At 37.1% G+C, this 20652-nt stretch overlaps 1 protein-coding gene across 17 annotated transcripts in view; it reads left to right on the top strand.

Moving 5' to 3' along the window:
- Nucleotides 1-20652, top strand: part of DCAF6 (DDB1 and CUL4 associated factor 6) — an 80782-nt gene that overhangs the window by 14731 nt on the left and 45399 nt on the right. For all 17 annotated transcript variants that reach the window (XM_040664178.2, XM_040664163.2, XM_040664171.2 and 14 more), the window contains exons 2-7: nucleotides 1012-1073; nucleotides 5681-5773; nucleotides 11914-12099; nucleotides 17107-17220; nucleotides 18278-18413; nucleotides 19525-19739. In XM_040664178.2, coding sequence (XP_040520112.1) covers nucleotides 1012-1073; nucleotides 5681-5773; nucleotides 11914-12099; nucleotides 17107-17220; nucleotides 18278-18413; nucleotides 19525-19739 — 806 coding nt within the window. The remainder of the gene's footprint in view (nucleotides 1-1011; nucleotides 1074-5680; nucleotides 5774-11913; nucleotides 12100-17106; nucleotides 17221-18277; nucleotides 18414-19524; nucleotides 19740-20652) is intronic.

Genomic DNA, 20652 nt, shown 5'->3' with positions numbered 1-20652 from the left:
ACAGCACAGCACTTACTTAGAGTTTTGTTATGAGAGAGAGAAATAGAGGATAGAAAAGATGATATTCTTGGTGTCTACGGGCTTTTAGGATTTAAGTGAAGAGATCAGGCTTGCCAATATTTGCCTTTTTTTGAAAATACTTTCCAGGGATTATTACATTCATTTTAACCCATTTTCCTGACACAAAGGCACTCTAATCAAATACCTCTAGCTTTCATTTAAGAACTTTGGGAAGTGGTGATTTTGTTTTCAATATGCCTTTTTTGCTCTTCAGTTGTATAGTGTAGTAGTGTTATAAAGTGCAGTTGGATGGCAGCTAGCATGCGGATAGGAGCATAAAGTTCATGGGACCTTGTTGTAGTCAATATACATTTATAGATTTCTTTTTTTTTCTCCTTCATCTCTACTTTTTATATCACCTTTCCAAAACTTTCCTTTTTTTTTTTTTTTTTTTAATCTTTTGTGTATATATCAAGTGCAGTGGTTCTGGACTTCACTTCGATGCAGCATTGATAACAAAATTGAAGTTGAGTTTTCTCTAGCTTAAGAGCAAATGTGGAGTTGTAGAAAATGCTTTAAAGATCTTCCAGTTTTTTGCTGAAAGTGGGATGGTATTTTACTGGAGACCTAAACACATTCTCCTTTGTATACCTTATACAAAATGTCTTAGTTCTGAAACTATGTTGTACTTGTTGTCTTCAGCAAAGTTAACCAAAAAAACCACAGGATTATTCTTGATATTACAGCAGTTTGTTTCAGAGCAGCCTTCAACCTGTGAACTGTGCATGTTGCCATTTGTACACTGTTGAAAGTAGTGGAAGAACTAGCAAATGCGATGCTTATCTTAACATTTGTAAAGTGAAAACCATATGAGTTGTTTCGAGACTGACACTTATATTCTGGTTCTTTGCTGTTTAGGTTTATACCTGCTAGTGTACATTAGTAGGATCTAAATCAGTTCTTCATGTTACCATTTTAAAAGGGTATTGTAATTAGTATTTTTCTTCACAGGAAGAAGAGAATTTATCCAAAGATTAAAACTTGAAGCAACCTTGAATGTGCATGATGGATGTGTAAGTGACTTGCTGGTTTTTTTTCATTCGTTAAATGTTGTTAAATAGTGATGATGTTGCCACAGTAATAGCTCACTGACTTAAAAATGCAAATACCACGTGTTAAATCTGAGCTGGAAACCTCTGCTTGTTGAGACCTACATCTGAATTCTCCAAGGTATTTGTTCCTTCTTAAGCATTCAACAGTTTATCTCTGAAGAAGGACAGAATCCCACATCTCTCCTTCAGTACCATATCCTGCACTTGAATGAGTTAAGCTCATGTGCCAGGAAAACACATACTTGTCTTTTCAGTTAGAACCCATCTTTAAGTGGAATCATTTTGTGCTGTGTTGATGCGCTTTTTTGACTTAAAGCAGTCTTAGTATTTTAAGTGATTTATTTTTCACATTTAAAAAACAAATGATTAAGTGCTGCATCCTTATTTAAAGTGACAATAAGTACCAAAAAAAAAAAAAAAACCAACCCAAAACGAAACAAAATCTTGAAATATTGGTTATTTAAATGATTAATTTTTGAAAGTGCTCCAAATGTTACAAGGGATATTCTTTTAAATACCCAAACTAAGCACAGAACAGAGAAATGTGTTTGAACATCGAATGGCTTCATGCTTTAATGTAACACTGATTCACCAGTGTCAGAAAACAAGTTAAAATACCAGTTGGGTTTACTTGCCTGTGCTTGGAATTATTGAAGCAGTGAATAAATACTCGTAGCTCTATCCTCTGAATGAAGAAATTACAGCTGTTGCAATAAGATGTTTGTGCTATATTACTTTTGTAAATGCAAAAGTAAAGTAAGGATTGCGATGTCCTTCCTCTCTAAAACGCTTATGCCATCAGCGGTGAATTATATTTGTCTATTCCCTCCCACCCCCTCCTACTGTAACTGCTTAATCAGTGTACATTTCAAACATAAGGAGTGAATGTCATAGAGTCTTACTAAGAGTGTTTCTAGTTTTGCTATTTTGTTACAGGCATTTGTATTCTTCTGGGGAATAAGTTTTGACTTGCATGTTCTATGTAAAGAAAACTGTGTTTCCAAAGATGAACAACATACTTAAAGCACAAATTTACTTTTCTAATGGAGAATAGAAGTCTAACTTCCTACCCACCATTTGATTTATATATTACACGAGAGAGATCTTGTAAAAAAAATAGACCTGTATGTGTAATCATATTCAGACACAACATCTTTGAGGCAGGGTGATAGTTCTGTGAATAACTAGGCGAATTCCTATTTTTGTAGCTTTAATATTACCATAGCACCTTTGTGTTTGGGATATGAGTATTTCTATCTCAGAGTTTAGCCCAGAAGTTGCCGTTTCCCATGTTGGCTCTCAAGGGAGCTTAAGGGGGCGAGAAGCTCAGTTGTAGGTGTATAAAATTAGGTGAGATGCTTTCTTTTGAAGTTGGCTGCATTGGACTGATAGCAACTAAGGATGAGGTAAGTAGAGAAGAGAGCAACTCTAAAACACATTGGTGGAATCCTGTGAAAACTGATGAGGTAGAATTACAGAATATGTAGGTAGATGGATCATTTGGTATGAAGAAATAATATGTTCTGAATCGGAGGGGAGAGGATCACCTGAAGGAATAACTACTTGTTTCTATGTATAGATATTCAGTTCAGTATCAAGTGTTTGGTTTGACATACATCTCTCATTCAGCAGAGCATTTGTGAGCAAGTCACTTTTCAGACATAGTCCTCAAAGTTATCTTTGAATTACTAAAAGTAGTATGTTTAGCATACCGCTAGAACATGTAGTTCTTAGTTCTTCCTCCATATGTGACAAGTAGTGCCTTTTCACTCCCTTCTGTGTTTGGGAGATCTTTTTGATATGTCTCTGAATACATTTTTATTTCATTTGTTTGTTTTTTTTATACACTGTTAACATATTCTATTTACAGAGGAGTTAGTTTTACTGGTACCTTACAAAGGAGTGAGTAGAATTTGGAATTTTCAGTCTCAAGGCTTGGCTGCCTCCTGTATTCTCTTTGAGGAAATCATGGTGGTGATATATGGCCATGACAATGAGGAATGTAGTTTAGTGGTGGATCTCAGTGGGTCTGGTTGGTGGTTGGACTTGCTGATCTTTGAGGTCTTTTTCAACCTGGATGATTCTGTGTTTCTATGATAAATTTATTTTTACCTATTTCAGTGATAAATTAAAAGTGCTTACTACTTCCTTTCAATGCTAGTTGAGAAGCAAGCAAAATTTTATACAGGTGATAAAATGTGGAATACCTAATAGAAAAAAAGCTAATTACATACTCTGTCTTCTTCATCTTAATTTTCTGTCACTTCAGTCTGACATCTCTCTTACTTTGACCCTAACATGAAGAATTTCAAAGCCTTTGTGTAGTAGCTGTTAAGCTGTGCTTTCAGCTGGGCATTGAGTGGCTGTGAAGGTAATAGCTTTTATAAACAGTTTTGCAATATGAACCAGTTTTCTAGGTACTCCTCATTTGATAAAGTATTTTAAGAGTGTGTATTCTACCTTGGAATGGGACACGAGGATTTTTCTTAATTTGCTGTCACTGGCCATCTGCTTTCAGTTGTGCGCATGTGTATTTATTGGGGTAATTCATTGTTGGTCAGCAGAGTCTGCTGAGCACTGAGAAGTGTAGTGTATTAACTGGTCACTCTCATAAAATAATTTAGCTGCTTGAAAGGAAATGTAGACGAAGGCTAACATTCTCATGTTAGCACTAACTGTAAAACTGTGCTGTGCTTGACTATGTACTTTAAGTACTGTAGTTATCAGAACAGTTTAATTCCATGTTGAATGGATCCAGGGGCTAGTTGAATGTGTCGTTCTTGGAGACTGACAGCCAGGGCTGTAGGAGTAGCCAAGCTACATCACACAGTCAAGCCTGCTAACTTGGCTGTGACAGTGGCCAGTACTGATTTTTTGATGAAAGCAGAGACATAGCCAGTGTGTAGTAGGGAGAACACATCAGACTTTAATGGACAAATGGAAGTGAAGTTTGCATCTTTGTTTTTGACCATTTTTCTTTGGCAAATATTCTTTTCCACTTTTGGTGTTTAGGGCATTCCATGGCAATGAATTACAGTTCTAATAAAATGCCATAGGAGAATCACCCTTAATCTTGGATGTGTTGTGAGATGCTTTCATTGAAGGCCCTCCATTTCCTGTATTGTAAAGAACTATGGAAAATTATTTCTTACTTTTGCCATGCTGTAAATGATTTCATAAACTTCTGTCGTACTCTTTCTCTCTCCCCTGGACTAGCACAAATTTGCAATAAAAACCTTTAAGTACTTCCAATCACCCTAGCCGTTATTTCTCATAACTTTGCATTTCAAGTGGGTATTAATAGAAATTGAGAATATGGGGGTGGAATGTGAACCAAAGCTGCAGTATGGAAGGTGCAGATCTGCTGTACATGGATACACTGACAGAATGACATTTGCATTTCTGTTCATTTTCTAGTGTGTTCTTGAGTGCCTATAGTTAATTTAAATATAAACAATCAACAAATATATAACGTTCTGGTAATTAATCCACTTGCCCATGTGATCCATCCATGCAAACAGCTAATGCTCATTTTGCAACTTTGCCTCCAACAAGAAGGACTCCAACTGAGCTATAAAATAGTTACTAAAAGGAGCACTCTTATTTTAAACAAAAAGATTTTTGCCTTTCAGGCTCACACAAATGAGACATTTGAATCAAAAGAAAGCATAAGAGAAGAATGTTAAAAAATAGAGTTTTGAATAATGATATAGTCCACTCGTATCAAATCACAGCAGTTATCCTGCCTGCAGAAAATAGCCGTTGGAAAATGTTGATGGCTGCAGTTTGACAGCTAAAGCTATTTTAGAGACAATTTGAAATAATAATGGTCATGCATACAGTCTTTGGAGCTTGTGCATGAGCTTCTGCTGGAAGAAAAAACTTGCTTGCTCTTAAGGATACTTTCTGAGTCTCCTGGATCTTGAGTTTACAGCTTTATGTCATTAGCACAGTACTGAACACAATATTGTGGGAAGGAAAATTGGTAAAGAAACGTATTGTAATATTCTCCCAATATGACTTTGCACCTCACTGTAGGATTTGGCTTTTCCAGCATGCATACATTCATCAGGGGGGGATCTGGGATGGATTCTACGTTGCTTTTCACAGGATCCTTGAGAAGATGTGATGTCTGAGAAGTCTATAAAGCAGCGGGTGTTCAGAATTTGGACAATGTGAAGATGTAGTGATGTGGTACTAGTTCAAGTCCAGGGAACTTTGTGGAGTATATTTGCTTCATTAAAGCACTTGAATGTATAAAAATTGAGGGATTGGAGATCTTTGTGGGAAGGCTTAATTTACCTAATGGACTCTTCAGGAGCAAAGGAAACAACTGAGCTGCAAATAGAGAGGCCATAGGTGAAGCGGGTGATTCCCTTATCAGTTTATTTTGAAAGTAATTTTTGGTGTGTGTGTGTGCATGCTAGCTGATGAAAAGTGGCATTATTTCAGTTTCATTTGTTAACTCCTTTTTTTTTGTAGTGTTGGATAAGTATAGTATGTTGATGATTGTAATAGTGTGAAAGTTCTAATGCAAGTCTAATTTAATTGTTAATTAATTCATGCAGGTGAATACAATTTGCTGGAATGATACAGGAGAATATATTTTATCTGGTTCTGATGACACCAATCTGGTTATTACCAATCCTTACAGCAGAAAGGTAGGTTTGTTTCTGAATACTTAATATTTTTCAAATGAAATTTAAGTTGTTATTTTTTAAGAGAAACTAATCATTATCTGACAAAGATAATATCAGGCGCTTTGTAGTGTTCTATAAATGAGAATACAACTTCACAGCGCTTTAAAACCTTAGTATTCTAATCCCTTGTAACAGAGGCATTATCCCATTTTACGGTAAATGGTCTGGCACAAAAGGAACATAGTCTCACAACAGATTAGTGTCAGAATTAGCAAAAGCATTCAGTAGTTGTGAAATTTTATACTCAGTGCATTGTCTTCATCTTAGCTTTAAAATATTGTACTAGCTTCTGCTGTGTACAATATACTGAGTTGTCTGTTTGCGTAACGTGATGTTGTTGAAATGAAGTGTCAACGTGTATTAAAAAAAACTGATTACCATTTGAAATGACGTTGTCTTGGGTGCATGTGGATGGGGAAAAATTTGTACTAAGATGGAGGAAGCAGGTTTGTGAATGTAAGTGTTGTAAAAAGCTTGGCTTTTCCACTTCTCCACTTAAACAGGTTAAGATCCAGTCAAGTGACTTCCAGTAATATCAGTTAATGTCCGTCGTGTTGTAAGCATTGTTCCATAATTTACTCTTTGAGCATCTGCTGTCGGTTTTCCTATACAGGTGCTTTGAGCTGTGTCCTTCAGTGCTGGGGATTGTTTGCAGCAGTGTTCAAAGTCCACTCTTCCATACTCTCTCTGAGGTTGACACCTAAAGCTAGAACAGATACTGAAAAATTAAATGTAGAAGGAGAAACAAAATGTGTGGGTAGCATGGTGGAAGGGAGTTTAAATAGGAGTTTATCGAGGCAGAATGTATGTAACTCCAGTTTGTGTTGTGTGTCCTCAAATGGAAATACTGTTACTGTGTGCCTCAGAAGGAAAAGTTTTGGAAAATGTTGGTTGAGTTTGGTTAGTTTGAATGTTTGTGTTAGTATATCTGAGGAGAAATGTACTACTATGATCTCTAATAGTAACTGTAAGCCTAAAATAAAGAATAAGCACTTGGTTACATTTTGAAATGGCTGAGAATAATTCCTTTTATGGATCATTCCTCTCTTATTTTGTTTCACTCAACCCATTGTAGATTAATAACCTCCATCAAAATAAATGTTTCAGGCATCTCAGTAACAAAATAAGTAAATAATTTAACTGTCTGGAGCTAAAACACTTTGTGCTACAAGTACCTCAGGCTGAGCACTCATATTTCAGAACCTTTAAATGTAACTCAGGATTTCTGTCAGCTAAAACCTGTGTGAAGGCAAAATTCTTGCTAGTAGTTACACTTAAGGTTTTTGAATCTGTAGCCTGGTTTGCCTTCAGAGAGGGAAAGGGTTCAGCTCGTGAGAAAGTGTTGGAGTGGCTTCGGAGTGTGTTTAGTGCAGCTGAGAGATTACATCTTTTCCAGAGTTGAGATTGCTATTTTTAACATTAGGAAGAGGTTCCATTAGGTTTGCTTCCTTTTTACTTCTAAAAGGGCTTTGGCTGCTTCAAAGAAGCACTGTTCATATGGCTGGCTTGCAAATGATTCTGTGCTAGATGTCTTAAATGGGATCTCTAACCGTATCCTGAAAGGCTTAGCAACCCTCTGATATTTGGCTTGCATTGTTTAAACAGGCCTCTTTACAAAAAAAAATAAGTGGAAAATAAATGAAACCACTTCTTTGAGTGTTTTTTTTAACTCTTTTTAATGTGGCTTAAAAACTACTGTTTTGTTCGTTATGATAAATAATAAAAATAATAATAAAGTCACCATAAAACGCTTCAGGTTTTGAGATGATGATCAAGTAGCTGCTGTAGGATCTAAGACAAAATGGGCAGTTTCACAGCCTGCAGCTTTTATAAGCAGAAGGTCAAACAGCAGTGTGGTCAAAAATATATATATATATATCTGCAAATAATAATAGTTTTTTACCTCTTTGTTTTCCTTTTCCATAGTGTGTGTGCTTGTTCTATGTACTGTTTCCTGGAGGAGAATATGTATCATTACAGATGAAGAAAGGTTCTCTAGGATTGCTGTGTGAATAAATAATCCTGTCCCAAAGATGTAATCTGAGCTCTTAGGAACTGCAATTTGAAATCTTTAATTTTTTGCCTCTTTAATTGATTTTCTGTGTGATGTGTTACTTGAGGAACTGCAGAAGTTGTGAAAATATCTGAGTCATTACAGCTAATCAAGAAGTTGGAAAAATGTTTGAAATTGTCTCTTCCCTCTGTTTTTACTCACTTAGTAAGTGTCTGTAGCCTGCTGTATGGCAGGAATGTTCAAGTGGAGGAAGGTGGTAGTGTTGTTTTACTCTGTGTAGGTAATGATAGGCTTTTAGAGGTTGTCTGTGTGTGTTAAATTTCTCTTTTGGTTATCATGTGAGAAAGGATGTACGAAGCAAGTCAAGAAGGGCATGGAAAATCTTCTGCAGATAATAAATGCTGTAATACTTTAATACTCTTTATTGCTACACCATGTAGTATAGCCAGGGAACTGAGGGACGGAGGAGGGCACAGAGCAAGCCATTTTATTCTCGTCTGAGTCCAGAAGGGTGTTGCACTCTATTGAAACAAACACGGTGACCATCCACCACAACCGTTGGGCTAAGGCAGAAACTCAGATGGGGGGCTACAACCTTTCTAGGCTGACATGTGCACCCAGACAGACTTCCCAATGAGTGACAGAGCTGCCTAGATGTACAGTTGAAGGAAACTGCAGAATCTGGAAGGCCATGAAGGGCCTGAGGGAAGTGAACTGGGGGAGAGGGAGCGGGAGGGAGGGAGAAGTCATGGGCACAATTGTGCCCAGATTGATGAACGTTTTGTGTAGGTGGCTAGGTTGTGGGAGAAAATCACCAGTCTGAGAAATATCCAGCAATCAGTGGTATCATGCAATGACATGGGCAAACTGACAGTCCTGTCCTAAGTCCCTACAAGAGAAAGAAGCTAAGCAAGCTCTCAACCCTGAGGAGACAGATTGCAAAAATATGCAAGATGAGGGGGGCTGGACCTTCATCTGATCAGAGAAGAAGGAGGAGCCTCCCCATTCCTCCTGAAGTTCCGCTAACCAATGGGAAGCTCTGGAGATGGAAAGAAGGTGTGGGTAATGGTTCAGAACTGGAAAAGGTCAACCTCATTAAGATGGTCCAATCAAGTTCTCAAGTCAGAAGCAGTGCCACTCAAAAAAGGCAAACAGTCTTAATGTTTGGGGACTCCGTACTGAGACGCACATTTGCTTCCCAAATAATCTCTCTGGAGAAATGTGCTGCCTGCTGGGGGCTGGCATGCAGGATCTGGGGGAGCAAAATCCCTCTCATTGTAATAGAAGAGCAAATCAGAGGCTGCCTCATGAGGCTAAATGTATACAAATCTGTGGGGCCAGATGGCATCACGTCCCAGGGACCTGAGTGAACTGGCTGATGCAATTGCCAAGCCACTATCCATCATATTTGAGAAGCTGTGGCTGTCAGGCAAAGTCCTCAGTGACTGGAAAAATGGAAGCATCACTCTCATTTTCAAGAAGGGAAGAATGGGAGAACCAAAGAACTACAGGCCATCGAGCCTCGCATTTGTGCCTGGAAGCCTGTGGAGCATATCCTCTTGGAAGAGATGTTAAGGGCACTTGTAAGATGAGGAGGTGATCCAAGACAAGCCAGCACAGCTTCAAGGGTAGGTTGTGCCTGACACATTTGGTGGCCTTCTATGATGGAGTAGTGGCTTGATGGACAAAGGAAGGGAAACTGATGATGTCTGCCTGGGCTTATGCAAGGCCTTTGACATGATCCGGTACTATATCCTTGTTTCTACATTGAAGGGAGATGGATTTGAAGAGTGGACTGTTTGTTGGATAAAGAATGGCTTTAGTAGAGGGTTTGGACTAGATGATCTCCAGAGGTCCCTTCCAACCACCATGATTCTGTGATTTGTTGGATGATCACAGCCAGAGGGTTGTGGTCAATGATTCTGTGTTGAGGTGGAGGCTGGTGACGGATGGTGTCCCCTCAGGGGTCCGTCTTGAAACCAGTGCTCTTCAACATCTACATCAGCAATATAGACAGTGAAATCAGCAAGCTGAGTGGTACAGTTGGCACAATAGAAGGGAGGTATGCCATTCAGAAGGACCTGGACACACTTGAAAAGTGGGCACATGAGTATTTAATGATGTTTAACAAGGCCAAGTACAGGGTGTTGCACTTAGGTCGGGGTGAAGGTAGTCTCAGATATAAGTACAGCCCTGAGGAAAAGGACTTGCGAATCCTGATGGAAAAAAAGCTGGACGCGAGCCAGCAACGTGCTCTTGCAGCCCACGCCAACAGTATCCACAGGCTGCAGCAAAAGAGGGGTGGTCAGCAGAGCAAGGGAGGTGATTGTCACCTGCTCTGCCCTTGTGAGGCTCCACCTAACCCACCCTAGCCCTATTGCATCCAGGCCTGGGGCCTCCAGCACAAGAAAGACATGGAGCTGTTGGAGCAGGTCCAGAGGAGGGCCACAAGGATGATCAGAGGGCTGTACCACCTCTTATGAAGAGAGGCTGAGGGAGTTGGGCTTGCTTAGCTTGGAGAAGAGAAGGCTCCAGGGACACCTCGTTGTGGCCCCCCACTAATTGAAGGAAGCTTATAATCAGGAAGGGGACCAACTTTTTACACAGTCTGATCATGACAGGACAAGGGGGAATTTGTTTAAACTCAAAGGAGGGAGATTTAAATTAGTTGTTAGAAGGAAACTTTTTACTCAGAGGGTGGTGAGGCACTGGCCTAGGCTGCCCAGAGAAGCTGTGGTGGGTTCCCCATCCCTGGAGGTGTGCAGGATCGGGTTGGATGGGGCCCTGGGCAGCCTGAGCTGGTGGGGGGCAGCCCTGCCCATGGCAGAGGATTGAAGCTGGATGATCTTTATGGTCCCTTCCATTCCAAGCCATTCAGTGATTTAATTCATAGTAACAATAGCTAAAATCAAAGGTTTATTTGTTAGATGGCACATTTTCAACTGTTAGCTGAACTAGGGTACCCTGTGGACTTCTTGTTCTGAGGTATTCCTTTGAAATAAGTTTTTCATTTAATTGAATGTCTGGGTTTTGAAGATTTGGAAATGTGAACAAGTCTAAATTAATTGACAGATCTATTGAAATAAAATGAATGTGTTGTCTTCTGGTTAATTATTATTATTTTTCTTCCAGTATTAGCCTTTGAGTACCCTTTAAAATTTTAGTATAAACTGTTTGAAAGATGTGAAATGTTGTGAAATACTATGCGTCAGTTACTGCTGACAGAGCAGCTTAATTTACATAATGTTTTATTTGATTAAGTTAATTGAGTGGAAATTTTGAAGGCATTTAACACTGTAAACAATTTTGTATATATAGTTTTCCCATAGGTAGTGGTGAAAATGCATTTAATTTACAGGCAGGGAAAAGGACTGAAGTGTAGAATTTTCACCAGTGCACAGGAAGGTACAGGGAGGATTATTTTTTCAGTTTTAGAAGACTTTAGAAGTTTTAGAAGACATTTTAGAAAAATATGTTAGTAAATAAAAAAGAGTCACCACAAAGTGTTTAAAACCAGTTGTGACAGTAAAATAAATTATATGCTTCTCTGCTGTACTGTAAATGGAAGGCATTTGTTGAGACTGAATTCAACTCCTAAACTCTGAGTTTACTGCCCAGTGATCATGTTCTTAAACTTATATGTGAATGGCTTCAAAATATCCTTTTTTATAAACTTCAGTTTGTCTTTTGAAGTGTGTAAGGCTGACTTGGATTGGAATGAGGCTCTCTCCTTGACACACAGCGTTCCATATCTTTGAAATCTCTCACTGGCATGCAGGCTTGGCTGTATTATCATCCCAGACTAATGGTTTCCTTTGAGAAACCTGATGTGATACGTAACCAGCATTTTAAGGACGAAAGGTGTCAGTTGCATTTCATAGCTTTAATTTTGCAACGTGGAACCAATTAGTTCTTAACAGAAATGTGGGGTAAAGGCAGCTTCTCTTTTCTGTTAGGATTAAACTATGCATTGCTGGCAGCCTGTACATGAGTGATCTTTTATAGTATCCGAGTCTGTATTATTTTCCCATTCTTTATTTGCTGTGGAAAATACTAACCTGATAGAGGCTTTCTTTTCCTCTTGTAGGTTTTAACAACCATTCGCTCAGGACACCGGGCTAATATTTTTAGTGCAAAATTCCTACCATGCACCAATGACAAACAGATTGTATCTTGTTCCGGTGATGGGGTCATCTTTTATACTAATGTTGAACAGGACGCGGAGACCAACAGACAATGCCAGTATACGTGCCACTACGGAACCACCTATGAGGTAACACACAAAAGCATGTGATAATTTTAAGATAGAATATGTATCTTCATGTATTGTTGTGCAAGATAATAACTAGATGATGAAAGTGAGAATTAAAGAGTCTTCCTTCTGCAATTTCTGATTATTTTTCTTACAGAGTAGGCTTTGGAAGGGAAATGAATTGTCTGAAATTTTTTTCCAAAAGTGAATGTCGCTAAGACTACTTTCTTTGAAAATAAAATAGCTGAATAAACCTTCATTAAAATAATAATCTGCAGCAAAAATGGTTTAAACCATCCAGGCTGGATGTGGCACTGGGCAATCTGGTCTGGTGGTTGGCGACCCTGCACATAGCAAGGAGGTTGAAACTAGATGATCATTGTGGTCCTTTTCAACCCAGGCCATTCTGTGATTCCGTGATTCGTTCTAAACTGTGCTGTGAATTCCCTTCTGAATTGACAGAGGGGGAGTTGGTGGCTGTGCTTTACCTCTTGATTTTTATTTGGGGGGGAGGTGGGTGGAGGAATAAAAATATTTCCAATGGTTTAGTACTTTTTCACAATTTAAATCCTAAGAAATTCTTACTTAAGCATTTGTGAATGATTTTATCTAAAAAATGTGTTTAAAGTGTTAGGTGATTACTCTGTTTTGTGTTATGATTAACTGATTATGTGTAAATTTAGATCCAGTGTTTCAGTCCTCTCTTGAAAGCCTGTCTTGTTCATATAAATAGGCAAGCAGAGAAGGGAGGTGCTGCTTAGTTTAGGAAGATGATCAGAATTTACATATTTATTTTAATGCCTGCAAAATCTGTTAAGATCTGTAAAGCTTAATTATTTTTAAGATGGGAGAAATAATACTATTTTCTTCTTAGGTTAAAAGTACGACATTTGAAAGAAAAAGCCTCAAATCCATTGCTTCTGTAATTATTTAGCTGAGATTTCATAACAAATTTCTAAGTCTTTTTTTTTTTTTTTCATTTAAAATGAACAAAATACTTAAAAATCTGTTCAGACTGACTGAATTTGAGGTGTGTGGAAAGGTTGTGTGAGAATTCATTTTTGATCACATGGTAAAAGTGTCCTTACAGTTGATATCACACACGTTCAGTTAAGGGATTTGTCAAAAACATTTTGTCTGCTGGTAGCCTTGTAGGTCAGACAGTCAAGCAAACCTGGCACTATTGACTCTGTAGACTTTTATGGGATTGTGGTTTGTTTATCTGTTGTATTTTCTTAAATGGTTCTTTTTGCCTAGGTTTAACTCAAGGCTATAGTCTGTGTACTAACTTTCAGTTTTGCAGAATGTTATTCTAGCTCCCAGACTTACATTTCCTGCTTTTAGTTTTGAGATTGCTTTTACTGAGAAACTACTGTTCCCTTTGAAAAGCAGCAGTCCTGTGGCCCTCAGCCAGAAGCTTAAACTGCCTCAGTTGCCACCGGAGCTTACTATATATAGTAGTCTGTGTGTTAGTCTGAGGATTCTGCAACTTGATTGGATGTACTCTGTACCTCAGATAAACCCTGCCTTTTGGTAAGAACATCTGGAGGCGGTGATGCTGTTTCTTAAAGATGAAATGTCCTCTGTTGAGTATGGGGTCTGTCAGGTCAGCATTCTGACCTCTTGGGGAAATAAGTACCTCCTTGATGGCTGGGCACACACTTAAGGAGCAGCCAGTTAATGGCTTGGCTTGGCTGGTTTCTGTTTCCCAGGTAGCTAGCTGTGAGTTTTGTATTAAAAAAAAAAAAAAATGGAGCATGAGAATAGGAGAATGACAGGACACTGGGCTGAGGAGATCTGTCTGTCATTAGAACAGTGAGTTTGTGTACCTGAAGTTTAGGGTCTTGGGTCTAGCTGCTATATGAGTACAGTAAATGAAAGCTTTGATGACAATACAGTCTCTAGAAGTCACAGTTCCAGTCCTGAGTTTTGATTTGCTTGAACTTGGCTAGACCAACAATTTGGTTGATTACACTGAAATGACTGTCAACAGGTGTTGCTGCTAACAAATGGTCAAACTAGAAAAGTTCAATGAAAGCAGTTACCAGCTGACCTTGTGGGTCAGAAGGGTCAACAGAGTCTAGAACATAGCACTTACAATTTTTTCTGTGAGATGCTGATCAACTCATGGAAGGTGTTGTTTGTCATCAGTAGCAGTGATATGTGTTTTTCCAACTATTACACCTGATGACAAAGGCAAATAATAATTTAATAAGAAAAAAAATTAAACTCTACAAAACAGACAAAAAAAAATTAAAAACAGTTTAGAAGAAATAAGGACTGCCCAACAGACCAGCAAATCAAAATGAAATATTTACTATTTACCACATAGTCGTCTTATGTTTAAATAATATCTGTTTGTATGGAATACAACTCAAAATCGTTCGTTGAAGAGAGTATGGCCATTTGACTGCTGTATTGCACACACAGAATGGTAGCATTGGGGATTAGTTTTATTCAGTGAATAATGCTTAAAAAGGGCATTACTGTTGTTTTGAATGATGAGATCCAATACTGTTCTTGTTATTTTAAAATATCATTAATGGAAGCTATTTCCCACTCTGCGTTACAACATTGACTGTTTTGAAAATGCCTTTTCTTGAAACAAATTTTCTTAGCCTGTTTTGCACTGAGGTTTTACATATCAAAAAGTTGATAACTATAAAGACTAAAAAGTCTTTGATACGTAGGTTTATAAAACATTTTTTTCAGGCTTTAAATTCTGTTACTTTCTTAAATCTGTTTCATATTTGAACATTGAAAGCCTGTTTGGGCATAGCAGACCTTTTTCGTTCGAGCCTTGATGTGTGGAAGTATAATGGAATAAATATCAGTTCCTTTGAAGCAAATGACTGAGATGTAGCCTCAGCTTCTGGTGTAATACAACTTAATCACTGAGAGTTTTCTGGAGTGGGAAAGTCGTGTAAAATTTTGTGATACTACTACCCAGCTGTATATAACCACATCATTGTATTAAATATAGAACTTTGACTCATCAGATTCTCTAGATAACAAAAGCTAACGTAATTTGGCCTGGAGGTACTAATTATAAATTTGAATGCATTTTGGATTTGTACCGCACTTTAAAGTTTAAATTTGTGGCTGTTTCAGGCAATACAAAAACACTGAAAAAGAATAATATAGAGATTTGTTTAGATCATTATGAACTGCGAGATAATTGGATAATATTTTTAAGTCTGGGGAGAACTGAGTAAGTAGATATAAAGAGAGACGTTCTTGAAACACGTTTCTGGAGAAATTGTTTATACAGTGCTATTGCAAGTTTATTTTTATTCAGCCGAATGCTTTATTACTGCTCATGTTAATTGCATTATAGGAGGAGAATGTACAGCTCTTCCATAGAACTGCAGAATGATTCATAGAATGGCTTGAGTTGGAAGGGATTTTAAGGATCATCAAGTTCCAACTTTTCCTTTCTTACCCTGACATTTTCAAAATAGTAAAATTATCGTGTCACTATGAATTTTTTTGAATACACAGGATTGGCAGGGCAAAATGCTTTTATATAATGTTTGAACTCAAAGTATGTTGTTTGAGTTTAAATCTATTATCAACAAATCTTTATTATCGGGGCCTGTACCTCTGTTTCTTTATTTTAATGTTTCTGAATTTGTTATTATACACACACATAAAAATTGGCATATCCAAGTTGCTTTTACCTTTATACTGTGAAATGATATCATTAGGAACAAACATAAAACATGACTAGAAATAAGAGTTTGATGTGTTATGCTATATTCAACATAATTCTTGAGACAAAGTAGATGTTTCCAATGCAAGTTTTCCATCACAGCGCAGATAAATGCTGAATAGATTTAGTGGATTGAAGAGCAATTCTTGGCTTAAATAACTACACTAATAGAATTATTAATTTGAGTAAATGTATAGTGAAAAATGCTCTTTTCAGTATGGTGCACTAATGTATGCAAGAATCATAGTCATAGCTTGGAATTTTGTTATTCCATTGGTATTAAAACCTTGACTTTGTTCTCCTTATTTAATTTCCTATTTGATGTCAGTGAAAATTGGCAGAGCATGCATTGTTTTAGTTAATATACTGAGTGTTACGTGAAGAATTGTTGAATCCTGCAGATATTACATTTGTAATCTCACTTTAGATGGTAAGATTTACAGATGTCCGTAGGTTACTTTCATTAAGAGTTTAAAAAAAAAAACGTTGCATAAAAAGTATTAAAGAATCAATCTTTTGCTTATGTTCAATTAGTGTATTACACAATTACTGATTTTGTAGCTCTGGAAATTTCTGTTAAGTTACTGATAGCAGTATTGTAAGTAAATAAAGATGTCACCAATTTCTACAATATCCTCTGTTTCGTATTTAGGGGATGGCTTGTAGAATCATGTCACTTCTTGTGTGTTCATCAACTTAAGGAATTCAGCTTTAACGTTACGTTTTTATTTTGTCTTTTTTAGTACTGAGTCTTTCCTAGTTTGATTGGGTCTGAGATCAATATAATGGTGCAGTACAGCACTCTCTTAGAAAGTAGAAAAATAAAGTGAGAATAGGTTAGTAACAGCCTTTTACTCATAGTTTCTTCAGGGGACTTTTTTGAGTACAAATGAACAGTGGAGTGGGAATAAAAGCTATTAGCAGATTTGTGTCGCTCAGACTTGGAGGATTTTGGTTTTTATTGCCTTCTACTACTTCATAGAAAATAAACTGAGCTTCCATTGAATTACTGTAGCAAGTTGATATATGTTACTTATTACAAAATAATAGGTCAGATCTTATAGTTACTTCTGTAAGTGTTTTCTGCTTGTCCCATACCACACAGTTTGTTTTAATTTCTGTAGTTCAGACTTTTGATGTTTCTTCATTTTCAATAAATATTTATGCAGTTTTCTTCTTTGTCTCGGTAGAAGACTCAACGTGAGTCATTACTGGATCAGTCCTTACTGTTGCTTAAAACGTTGATGCTTTTATTTTCAAATGAATTATATTTCCTTAATTATTAATGCTTTTTTTTTTTTCCCTCCACTGGGCAGATTATGACAGTACCAAATGATCCCTATACTTTCCTCTCTTGTGGTGAAGATGGCACTGTACGATGGTTTGATACTCGAATCAAAACAAGTTGCACAAAGGAAGATTGTAAAGATGTAAGAGTGAAATCTTTTAATAAAGATGACCTAAATGTAGAGCTGTACATCATACAAACATAGGATTTGAATTCTGGTAAGGCTTTTAGAAATAATAGATTTCAGGGTCGTTGGTGGAGATGACAACATGTTTCCCAAGAAACATAAAAAAAAAAAAAAGTTTGAGCATTCCTTTTTTTTTCTTTTTCCTTCTTTTTTTTTTTTCTTCTTTTTTTCCCCCTTCTTCTAAATTTTAGTATCACTTTAGAAGCTTCCTTGGTGTGATGATTCAGATGCTCTAGAAGAGGTTCTGACTTGAAACTGAATCTGCTTGTTTGGTTTACCTTAGTTACTGTGGAGTGTGCAGTTGGAGGCAAATATTATTGATGAAAATCAGCTGCACTTTTGTGGGTTTGGCCATTTTTTGTCCCTCCATAAGAAAAGATTTCGTAATGACTTTACACTAGATCAAATTAGTCACTGGTATTACTCCCCAGAAGGTAAGATACTAGTTGTTTCCACTGTTTGGAATTCAGAAACAGCATTGAATTGAAGAAAAAACTGACACGAGTTTACTACTCTTGATTAATTCTGTTGCACGTCTGAGTTTTAGGAATTTCATTGGCCCCTTGTCATATTAAAATCTGTCCAATTATCTGCTTGTAGATGAAATCCACTCTAGTTATGTTTTGACATACTTGGTACTCTTCCAACTAAGTGCAGTTACCTGTGTTTGCATAGGAAAATACAATGTCCAAGCTAGTTTATAAATCTCTATTTGTTATGCTTATCTTTTCTCCAATGCTTGTTGCTGTGGTTTGTCCTTTGTTAGTTTGTTTTGGTTTGTTTGTTTTCTTTTTCGTTTAATGTCGTGATATATCTATTTCTGTGATAGCTTTCCTTCTCTGCAGTGGGTTTTCTGTTTGGCATATTTTCAGCCTGTCTTCACAGGGCTGGACCTGACTTTCTTAATTACTCCTCGATGAATGGGCCTGCTTCCTAAAGGAAAAAAGTAAAATTATACTTCAGATGCTCAGAGCTCTTATTTGAATGGTGGGTTTGTTTTCTTTTGTTCCAGGATATTTTAATAAACTGTCGTCGTGCTGCCACTTCTGTTGCTATCTGTCCACCAATCCCGTACTATCTTGCTGTGGGTTGTTCTGATAGCTCAGTAAGAATATATGATCGGCGAATGCTTGGTACAAGAGCAACAGGTGAGAACCATGCTTTATAGTAAGCTTCTCAAACTATGTGCAATTCCAATTTCAGGTTCTTTTTTCTTCAAAATAGATGGTGAATGACTGAAATGTAATACTGAATGAAATGGAACTTTCTTCTCTGAAAACTGTGCTTTTCAATAATGGAGTCATTTCACTTTAATATTTGCTAATATAGAAATCTTCAAATAAGGAAGCTCCTTACTGGAAGAGATCTTATGTACTCTATAATGTCACGCAATCTGTTTAGCTTTGCAGAAGTTGTTGCTGTATCTAATAAAATTTTTCTGAAAAGTTACAAATTGTACAGTTAGAAGTTAGCAGTCTTCAGATACTTATCTAAAGATTTTATTAAAAAAATTCAAGTGACAAGTTACAGTGAGTATGTAGTACTGATGTATCTCTTACTTGTAGTGTATGATCACTGTATGTTTCAACTTACGTAGCAGATATGCCTTGCAGGAAAGTTATGTGGCAGATGATAGGTTTTTGGATCAGTCTATTTTTCTCTGTTAAGTCGACATATAGGTAACTTTGATCTGCTCGTAACTTTGTAATACTGGAATTGAAGATTGTTTTAGCATGTAGAATGGAGGTTGGTTGTCGTGTAAACCCAACGTATTGTGTAGTTCTGCAGTCTCAAAGTGACAGTATCATGTCTCAAAGAAGGAAAAATTGGCATTTTTTAGATCATTCAGGAAATAAAGAGAAGATGTCCTTAAATTTTCAAAGTTCTATAGAATGATTTCCTTGAACATTTGTGTGGTGATACATAATTGCATTATTATTGTGTACAAGTTCTTCGGTTCCTAAATTTCCATCTGTACTAAACTTTACAGATGGTATCCGCACACCATCACATGATTGGTATGTGACATATGTTTGTCTATATGTTTTCATCTTTTACTATAATGTTCATATCAGTACCTTTTATTTTTGTTTGCACACTGTAAGATCTGATTTGTCATTATTCAGAACCAATTTAATACAAAAGCTGCAGGTTGCTTAGCTATTCTCTGATCATTTTTGGATGTTAACTAAGGAATATATTGAAACTGCTTGTAGAATATTTTCAATAGTGAATGTATTCTTTCTCATTCTCACACAGGGAATTATGCCGGTAGGGGCACTATTGGAATGGTGGCACGTTTTGTTCCTCCTCATCTCAATAACAAATCTTGCCGAGTAACGTCTCTATGTTATAGTGAAGATGGTCAAGAGATCCTTGTTAGCTACTCTTCAGATTACATATACTTGTTTGATCCCAAGGATGATACAGCACGAGAACTTAAAGTTCCTTCCTCTGAGGAGAGACGAGAAGAGGCAAGTGATTAAGATGACCTGTTTTGATGTCTTGTCTTCGCCACCCCCAGCGTAATCCTACTAGTTGTATGTGCCTTGAAATGAATCTTGAGCCATCATTTGATTCTCAAACACTGTTTTTAAAATAGTTTTAGAATATCTACAGTATTGGTGTTGGGGGTATGAGATTTCTTGATTTTTAGGTTTTTTGGGTCTTGTATATTTTGATAAGGAAACTTGAGGAAGAAGCAGGTCTGGGTTTTGCTGGAGACAGGCAAATATTCTGTTTCCCTTATATGGGAAGTCCAGCATAGGCTGATATTAATGGAACTTGATACCATTACCGTTCACAAATAAGCTATTTCTAGAAGGAAGCCTGTAAAATCATTATCTTTCTATTCTTTCCAGTTTGACATTTTTTAGGAATAAGCCAGTGCCACAGAGATTCATAGCCATAATCTTGCTGTTACTATATCCAGACGTACAAAATGGGAGATACGTTCAGAGAAATTCATCTTGTGGGTTCCGATTGTCTGGCAATGTTTTTTGCACCTAAAACTTTGGAGTGTTTTGCTTTCATTAAAAAAAGAAAAATTGCTGCCTCTTCTCAGGGCTGATGAGAATTTGGAGTACCTGTGTTGAAATGAGAACCACAGATCATTTCTTACCTTTATTTTGGTGATAATTTAGCATTTGCACCATGATTACTGCGTACCTGTGGATTCCAGTAATGTAGGAAATTGGAGAAATTTTGAAGGAAATTTTGCTGTTCCTAGCTCATAGAGAAGTTTAAACTCTGGCAGTTACTGGAAGAAAAGTTATATTATAGGGTCTTTGACACAGAGCTCTTTAACTTAATACCCGTGGCCAAGGATCTTGATCTCAGTTGTTGTACCCATATCATTCAATCATATTAAACAGCAGAATTTTATAG

This window comes from Gallus gallus, chromosome 1 (genome assembly GCF_016699485.2).
Source record: "Gallus gallus isolate bGalGal1 chromosome 1, bGalGal1.mat.broiler.GRCg7b, whole genome shotgun sequence".
Classification (NCBI taxonomy): domain Eukaryota; kingdom Metazoa; phylum Chordata; class Aves; order Galliformes; family Phasianidae; genus Gallus; species Gallus gallus.
This window is presented reverse-complemented; position numbering and strand designations above follow the sequence as displayed.